The 9,512-nt window shown below is 47.4% G+C and overlaps 1 protein-coding gene across 2 annotated transcripts; it reads left to right on the top strand.

Moving 5' to 3' along the window:
• The first annotated feature begins 359 nt into the window (after window positions 1-359).
• Window positions 360-9,078, top strand: LOC311268565 (uncharacterized protein). Of its 2 annotated transcripts, none has more exons than XM_084372253.1 (3): window positions 360-463; window positions 3,834-4,522; window positions 5,123-9,078. In XM_084372253.1, the coding sequence occupies exons 2-3, from the start codon at window positions 4,049-4,051 to the stop codon at window positions 6,209-6,211; spliced, it is 1,563 nt and encodes a 520-aa protein (XP_084228379.1). In that variant the 5' UTR covers window positions 360-463; window positions 3,834-4,048; the 3' UTR covers window positions 6,212-9,078. The 2 variants fall into 2 exon arrangements, with proteins under 2 accessions (XP_084228379.1, XP_084228378.1); XM_084372252.1 differs by lacking the exon at window positions 360-463 and adding an exon at window positions 474-652.
• The last annotated feature ends 434 nt before the right edge of the window (window positions 9,079-9,512 follow it).

Here is a 9,512-nt window from a genome sequence, read left to right as displayed (position 1 = left end):
ATGATTGAAGATGATGATTGATGATGAAGATGATGATGATGAAGATGAAGATGATGGTGATGATGATTGATGATGAAGATGATGATTGATGATGATGGTGATGATGATGATGAAGATGATGATGATGATGATGATGATGAAGATGATGGTGATGATGATGATTGAAGATGATGATTGATGATGAAGATGATGATTGATGATGATTGATGATGATGGTGATGATGATGAAGATGATGATGATGATGATGAAGATGATGCCTCTGTAACAATGTGCCTCGCGCACCCGCTCGTGCAGCTGAAGTGAACCTGAGCTGCGCGCGACGCCGGGACTGTACCCTCCTACCCGCCGTTGCCGTAGTTACCTCCATACCCGCCTGAACGGGTATGTGCACGAGCGGCCAGTGGGCAGGCAGGAAGGACGGAAGGAGAACCGAAGGGGGGAAGAAGGAGGGAGGAAAGGAAGGTAAGAAGGAGGGAAGGAAGGAAGGAAGGAGGGAGCGGAATTAGTCAGTGATAGAGGGGAGGAGAGGAGGCGAGGCGGCGGGCTGTTCTGCCGAGGTGGACGTGGCGGGTCCGGCGGAGTTAGCTACAAGTGACGGGCAGCGGAGCCGATCCGAGGCGGACAGGCGGCCATGAACCGGACCACCCGCAGGTAACGTACCGCTGTCCCCGCCGTTAGCAGCCGCCTGTCGGCTCCGGGGAGCTCTTTTCTCGGTTTCCTGCTTGTTTGAACCGCCGCACGGCTCCGTGTCACAGAATGACCGCGGACACGTCTCCTCCTCCGACACTGTCGCTTCTTTTGTGTGAGCTGTCAGCCGCTCCCCGCTGCGTCCGAGCAGGCGAACCGGCCGCTCTCCCCCCGCTGCCTGCCTCTCCTCCCCGCTTCACTCTCACTTTCTCCCCCATGCTAACAGCAGCTAGCTCTGCTAGTTAGCTTAGCAGGCTGCAAACGACGTTAGTGTGATAAACAAGATGGCCACTGGCTAGCTCTGCTAGCTAGCTAGACATGGCATCTTGCCCTGTCTTTGTATGGCAGTAAAGCGGCTGTAAAGCGCTTCCTGCTCCGTCAGGGCGACTTTTCTCCCGCACAGCAACAAACACACGAACTCACGGGTGGTGCACATTAACGGGAGGTGGAGGTGTTGGTGCGGAGGACACACAGACAGACACACACATCCTCTGAGCGAAAATCACCGCCAGATTCTTCACTCGGTCTGTTCAGAGGCTGCGTGGCGAGTTGAGAGGCTACCTGAGAGTCTGAGACAGGTAACCGCGTCCGAGCCCCCCGGAGCTGCAGCCGAGCCTCAGCACCGGGCGGCCCGGCGGGGGCAGACCAGAACCAACTTTACTTTACTCAAGTTAACTTTTCTGTGTGTGTGTGTGTGTGTGTGTGTGTGTGTGTGTGTGGTGCTGGTAGTAGTTGTGTAATGTGCAGTAAGTGTTCAGTTCACATGAAGTTCTGACACCGAGCTGCTGCGGGTCGGGCTGCAGGACACACTTTAAAGGAGCAGTCTGTAGTTTTACAGAAGAAACGCAAAGTCTGAATCTTAATGTTACAATAATAATGAGGTAATAACACAGACTTTGTCCATAAGTGAGTAAACGGGCTGTTCTCAGAGGAAAATAAGGTCCCAGAACACTGTTTGAAGCTAGGAAGGTGGCAGGGTCCGCCACATATAAACAAAGTAGAACTAAGAGAACTTTGAAAACAGTTTGTTTTTTTAGTTTGTTTCAGGCGGTGAAGCTCGTGTCTGTGCTCATTAACATTTCTTCACCAGAACTACAGACTGCTCCTTTAATGTAAATGTTCTGTTTGCATGTCAGAGTCGAGTTTATTCCCGATAGATGATATTGATCGTTCGTATTCTCAGTTGAACAGCAGACGTGGAACAACGTTGTCGCTGGTCTTTAAAGGTTCCTCGTTACAGAATAGTTTGACTTCCTGTCTGTTTTGATGATAAAGCGGGTCGATCAGCGGTACAAATCACAGGTCGGTAATAAAAACGATTCACAGTCGTGATTCTTGTCTCAGCGCACACGCTCGAGTTATCCTGAAGTTCAAGGCAGCCTTGACAAGCGTTTCTTTTATTCAATGACTGAATAATTACATAATAATTACAAGACGAACACCTGAGATGGACGAGTGTTTGGACCCTACACTCACCCTACTGGACCCGTGTTACAATCAATGTGTTTTTATCACATTTTTTGTTGTTATGTTGAGAATAATCATTCATATTATATTTTGTTTTGTATTTTGGTCTACTCAAGAATGATTAATGTTGATGTTAGCTAACTATGAACAAGGCTAATTTGCTGATACATGATAATAACACATAACGTTACTCTTCCACACATTATGGATAAAACACACCCACACATATTTTCTGAAGTAAAAGATGAAGATAATTCTGACATGTGAAGTGTTTAGTCCACAATAAATATCAACAGTCACAGCTGATAACAAGCTTTGGCTACAGTGGTAATACAAAAACTAACATTACTTAAAATGTATAAAAGATAAGTAAAAAATGTAAATGTCATGACATCAGAAACATGTTTTTGCTGGAATATGAAATGATAACAACTTTTCATCATGAAGATATTGTGAGAAAACAACCTCACCGGGTCATTTTTGACCCACTTATGCATCTGAGGGTTGAGCAGGCCACATGTCTGTGAAACGCATCGGCCATCACGAGACGTTCCTGCGTCACGTTAACGGAGCGGAGCGGTGGTCAGCAGGAACAAACTAGACCAGCTGACAACGGCTAACAAGCTAACAAACACACCGCAGCAGCTAACACGTTAAACAAACTGTGGTGGAGCTAACAGAGCAGCAGAGAGGCTGCTGGGATTATCACGCTAACATCACAGCAGAGCACACACCCTCATTTTGTTATCCACATACACACATGCATGCTTTCAAATGAATGAATTCATTAATTGATAACGTTGTAAAATAAAAAGGCTGCAGATCGTTTAGTTTAGCATCATCTTGTATTTCAGCAGATTAAGGATCTAAATTAATGCTTCAGCGCACAGTGACAGTTTTAATCTAAACTATCAAAGCGTTCCTTTAAACGAGCAGTCTGGACTTATGTAACTTCGTGATGTCACAACTATACAGTCTCCGCCCCCCAGAATGCTCATGGTTGGATAAACACTGGCTGAGCTGATCTGAAACATGGTGGGCGGTGCTTGCTCAGGCCTGTGAAAGCTGACCAATCAGAGCAGACTGGGCTCTTCAGGACGAGGGCCTTAAAGAGACAGGAGAGTTCAGACAGAGGGCGAATAGAGGTGCTGCAGAAACACTGAAGCATGCAGACACCCAAAATAAAAACATGAAGCAGAATATGGGACCTTTAAGTGCCCACGTGGTCCCCAAGAAGAGCTTCAGTGAAAATCAGAAACCTGTTGGAGGATGAATTGAGAAGAGAAGCTGCTGTAGTCCGTTGCTACGGCAGCAGATACTCCTGTACCGCTGGTCAGAACAACTGACTTATAATGTAACGTTTTGTTAGCGCTGATAACAAGCGTTTCTTTTTACTGTTGGCTCGTTATTATAAAGACGTAACATTACTGACAATGTTGATAACGTTACAGGTCGGAATCTGTTAGCTGTGTGCTAACATGTAGCCTCAGTGTATGAGACGCAAACAGACACATGACCTCATCCCCAAACATCCTGTTAAATCTACAGGTTGTGATGCTGCTCATACCGCTTTATACCACAGGGGGCGCCAGGCTCAACAAAATAAAACGACGTCGCAGCTCTTCACTCCAGGTTTCCTCCCCTCACATTAACACCCCCCCTCCGTCTCTGTCCGCAGGCTCCTCCCAGGCAGGTGTGGGTGGTGACATCAGCACAACAGAGGTGACGCTCAGGGACACACCCCCTACCTCTCAGCTCCTCCCCCCTCAGGACAGGAGATTTCTTCAGAGGACGGACTTGGGGAGGAGGAGAGGAAGGTGGACTTTATAACCTCAGTAGGACTTCAGGTGTTGAACCAGAGTCAGGTGAGGAGGATTAGCCCCGCCCCTCACCATGACAGACTTAGAGACCGAGTGTTTGAGTCTCGGGCTTCCCCCCGATTGCGGGTCCCCTCCCCCGCCTATGGACCCCTCCCTGCAGGTGGACTGCGGCACAGGGCCCGCCTCCTCGGCCCCAGCGCCGACCCTGGCCCTGCTGTCCTCCGACTGCCCCACGCCCACACTCAGCTCGCTGGCGGCGGAGATCGCCGAGCCGCTGGTGATGCTGCCGTGCGTGAAGAGCGAGCCGGAGGACGGAGACCTGGAGCCCATCCGGACCGTCGACCTGTCCGAGATCCAGCCGCTGTCCACCGCCGAGCTGGGCCAGGACCAGATCAAGATGGAGATCAGCGGCCTCGACTACATCAAGTCCGAGCATCACGGTCACCACGGCAACCACCACCTGGGACACTTCCACCACGCCGACGTCACAGAGCTGGACTACAAGTCGCACTACGAGCCCAGCTCCGTGTTTGACTACATCTCCCAGGTAAAGATGGAGCCCCCTCACACCTGTAACACCTGCTCACACCTGTAACACCTGCTCACACCTGTAACACCTGCTCACACCTGCTCACGCCTGCAACACCTGCTCACACCTGTAACACCTGCTCACTCCTGTAACACCTGTAACACCTGCTCACTCCTGTAACACCTGCTCACCTGTAACACCTGCTCACACCTGTAACACCAGATCATTAATCAGACTGATCAGCAGGTTTTTAAACGCGTGTAACCTGTTAAAAAATACCTGATTCAGTGTTTTCACTTCTACAGGAGACCTTCTAATGTAGAACAGTCTGTTTACTTTAATTTATATTTTTTAAAATATTTTTATTATATAAATAAATGTGATTATTTATATATTGATCATGTGCTGAGAACCAAGTGGAGTACTCGTGTTCAGTCACTGATCCTGCTGAGCTCAACATCTCCTGATCCTAAGATCATTAACTGACCACTGATTCTGTTAAACACACACCTGCTCACACACTACCTGTGTGTGGTACAGTGTGTGTGGACACAGTGTTGTGTAGTGGTTCTAGTTGATGCTGATGTGTGTGTGTGTGTGTGTGTGTGTGTGTTTCAGGTGACGGACACTCTGGAGTACATCAAGTCGGACCACCATGTGGACCTGCAGTGTTACTACACCGAGTCGGGCACCATGTCGTCCCACCTGCCGCACAATGGCCTCGAGTCCATCCACATGGCCGAGCTGCGCACCGAGCTCAACAAGCTGCGGCCCGACGCCCTGCTGATGGACGGCATCGGCAAACTGGACGCCGAGTTCGGAGGGGCGGGGCTTTATGAGCTGCAGACAGCCGAGGAGGGGAAGACGGCGGCGGAGGGGACGGCGGCGACGGGTCAGGGAGGAGGCCTGGTCATCACGACTAAAACCCAGAGCCCGACGGTGAGGAAACCTCGCAACATGCAGGGGGAGAAGCCGTTCTCGTGCACGCAGTGTGGGAAGAACTTCAGCACGCTGGGAAACCTGAAGACGCACCAGCGCATCCACACCGGCGAGCGGCCCTACACCTGCTCGCAGTGCGGCAAGAGCTTCGGCCAGGCAGGGAACCTGAAACGCCACCAGCTGATCCACACGGGCCAGAAGCCGTACGTGTGCGCTCACTGTCCCAAAGGCTTCACCAAGGCCGACGACCTGCGCTCGCACCAGCGGCTGCACACCGGCGAGCGCCCGTTCATCTGTGTCACTTGTGGGAAGAGCTTCGGCCAATCAAAGGAGCTGAAGGCTCATCAGCTGAGCCACACGGGCGAGAGGCCGTTCTGCTGCCAGCACTGCGGCAAGAGCTTCAGCAAGGAGACGAGCTACCGCAACCACGTGCAGATCCACACGGGCGAGAAGCCCTTCACCTGCTCGCAGTGCGGCAAGACTTTCAGCAACTCGGGCGTTTTAAAGACCCACGAGAAGATCCACTCGGGCGAGCGGCCGTTCGGCTGCACACAGTGCGGGAAGAGCTTCGGCCGCCTCGGACACCTGAAGGCTCACCAGCAGATCCACACGGGGGAGCGGCCGTACGCCTGCCCACAGTGCGCCAAGACTTTCAGCCAATCAGGTCACCTCAAAGCTCACGAGCAGATCCACAAACGAGAGCGGACGGACACGGCGAGCAGCAGCAGCAGCAGCAGCAGCAGCACGGTGGGCAGCGACAGTAGCTAAAACAAACGGACCCTTTAAACAAAGTATTATCCTCTTTTTTATAAATCGATATATAAATCTTTCTTACGTTTTCATACTTTGAGCTCTTTTACATTTTATCTGTGGGCGGCTGGACGAGCGTCTGTGTGTGTGTTGTCATGTGGTGTGTGTCTGTGTGGCTGAGGAGTCCAGTACTCATGTTGGAGTGAGTACTCACCGATACACAAGCACAAATACTTCAGTCACCAGTGTGAGTACTTCACTCGTGTTTTTTTACTCAAACAGACCAGCAGCTCCTGAACCAGCACCTCGTTTACTGACGACCAATCAGAAGAGTTCACGTCCTGTAGGCTCAGCACAGCGTCTGTAACTGACGTCAGTGAGGAACAACAACAGTGTTTAGTCTGAAGCTTCAGGAGTTCGTCTGGATAAAGTCAGACACAGAATCATGAAATGATCCGTCATGTTTGTGTTTCTGTTCAGGTGATAACTGAGCCCGGCTCGTGCTGGACTGTAGAGGAACTGATACAAACATGATGGAGGTCCAAAAGTCTGACCACAAAATATCAGCCGATACTTCAGTCTATTAAAACATGCGAGTCCAAGTCAGTTTTCCTGGTCGGGTCGGGTCGAGTCACTTTTTCCCACCAAAGAAACCTGAGTCCGACCCGCAGCGTCCGTCTTCATGAAGAGACTCGCTGAAATAAATGTAAACAAAAAGATTCTTAAATCTTTCTAAATACTCAATCACAAACTTTTCCCTCCCGCCACTGAAACTAACCCTGAAACATCAAATCAACGAGTCATTCGAGTCACGAGTCTTTAACTCGTGACTCGAGGTCGTGTCCTAAGACGATATTTAACAAAACAAACTTTCCTGAATGTTTTGGTCTCTCGTCCACACAGACGCCATTTTAGGTCACTAAAAACAGATTTATTTATTTCTTAGGTTTAATTATGTAAAAGTCGCCTGTCCGTCAGCTTCAGCCTCTGGTTCTGGTTCTGGTTCTGGTTCCTTCAGGTGTGTCAGGCAGGTGTTAAATCAACGCTCATGTTTTGTTACTGCTGGTTTTTTTAAGTCGCTACCACCAAAGAAGAAAAGTTCTCTGAGCGTGCTCAGACTGTTCTTCTCTGCTGTTGGCAGGTTACTTTCAAAATGCAAAATATGACTAAATACTAGCTATCTTCATTTTACAGTAATATTTTACTGTCTGCGTAGAGTAATAAATTACTTTCTAGTTACTTTCAACAAAACGACCAAATAACCTCTATAGAACAAAGAAACGGCCTCGGTCTGTTTAAATACAGGGATGATTTGATTTATTATGAGAAATAATAAATATTTCAGACCTATAGCTTCTATAACCACAAGACAAACCTCTCTTCTTCTCTGCCTGTGTTAAACACAGACTATATTAACATGTTCATGTTAAACTCTTCACGGCCTGACGTCTGTTTCAGCATCTCGTGTGGACGAGAAACATCCGTTTTAGTGTCACTGACTCAAAACACTGACTGGAGTCCACGTCTCTGATCACATGAGACGTCCTCAAATGTCCCAAAAATCCAAAGACTCTTCATCAACTGTCGGACATTTAAGAAGCTGAACCAGAAAATGATCAACTGAAACAATTAATTGATTATCAGTTTGTAAACGAGCTCAGATCAGGTTTGTGTCGATACTGATCGGCCCACAAACACTTTCATCTTGAAATATTGATGAATCGTTGACTGCAGGAGTCAGAACAGTGTAATTAATCCTCCTGGACTCGTTAGACGAAAATAAAACTCCTTTAAACCAAAATGTGTCCTGTTTCCTGGTGCAAAAACAAACCGTCTCTTTCAACAAACGGCTTTTATAAGAATCTTCCTCCTGAGTCGGGCTGTGACCGCCAGCTGTTATTTACATGTTCAAACTCTTCTATACAAACAGATTGTGATTGATTAATATTCACCAACAATAAACAACGATTGGCAGCCTTCAGTGATTCAACAATAAACTACAGCAGAGAGAAATTCAGTTCAGCTTCTCTAATCTGTCCAGAGTGAGCCCTCTTCACAGACAAATCAATGAAGGATCTCTGAAAACGAAAATAAACCAACATGTCCGACGTGGTCAGTTTCCTCAGTCAGCTGATCGTCTTCGTCTCGCAGGAGAAGATCTTTATTTTTACGTAAAATCTAAACTGACTTTAATAAGATTCACTTCCTGTTGTGAGTGAAACAGTTTAGTTTCACATCGTAGCCTCGAAACTTTCTCAACCGAACTGAGTCAATTATTAATTTCTTTTATTTTCTATATTTTATTTCTCCACTGGTTTTATATGAAATATGAGCGGCGCCGGTGTCGATGATAAAATCCAAATGAAAACAGAACAAAAGCTTTTTGTTCCTCTTCAGTAAACGAGGTTCTGGTTCAGATTCCTCAGTTCGAGTACTTTTGCCAACCATGTGAGTACTTCCTGAGTACTTTCTGCCAGTTTACAAGTATTTTCCTTTGAGGTGTGGGTACTCGCAGGCAGACACTCTGTTACTGTATTGTTAAAACTGATGATATAATTTTGATACTTTTTATTGACCAGTATTGATCGATCAGGACACACGATGGTGATCTTTATGTTGTTGATGATAATCTGCTGATGACATTCCTTTAAATCATCGTGAACGTTCAGCCTCGTTGGGCTCCGACCGGACCAAACACATCAGCACAAAGGAACCCAACAACCCCCCTCCCCCCTCCAGATCGCTCACTGTGTACAAATCTTCTATTGATAACGTCGTTCCTAAAAAAACATAAAGATACAAAAAAAAAAACAGCAGCAAAAAAGACGAAAGTGATGCAGCATCTTGTACTGGAAAGAATTATTAAAGAAACTAATGAGACCTTCGATTCAGTTTGTTTGTTTGTTTGTCTGGTTTTTAACTCAAATGTGTCGATGGGACGTCGCCCACAGGTGAGCTGAAGCCCCGCCCCTTCCTGTTCCCCTCATGGAGCTTATTGGTCAGAGCTTTGTCTGATGAAGAGACAGATGATGTATTGATCCTGTTTGAATCACACAGATGATGAATCCTACTGACTCTACCTTTAACTTTAATATTAACATGACGTGAGCTTCAGTTAGCTTTGACCACAAATGTCCTTCAGAGGGAGACTTTTTACTCTGATACTCTGAGTACATGTCAGAGCCTGTACTCGATTACTTTTACTGGAGTAAAGAAGCTGAATCAGCACTTCTGCTTTTACCAGAATCTGTTTTTACTGAAGTATCTGAACGTCTCCTGGAGGAAACACTGTGACTGACTCCTCTTCAGTAACTAAGTG

Source organism: Pagrus pagrus (assembly GCF_965226575.1).
Source record: "Pagrus pagrus genome assembly, chromosome: 13".
Taxonomy (NCBI): Eukaryota; Metazoa; Chordata; class Actinopteri; order Spariformes; family Sparidae; genus Pagrus; species Pagrus pagrus.
The sequence above is the reverse complement of the archived record's forward strand: the minus strand, read 5'-3'. Positions and strand labels throughout refer to the sequence as shown.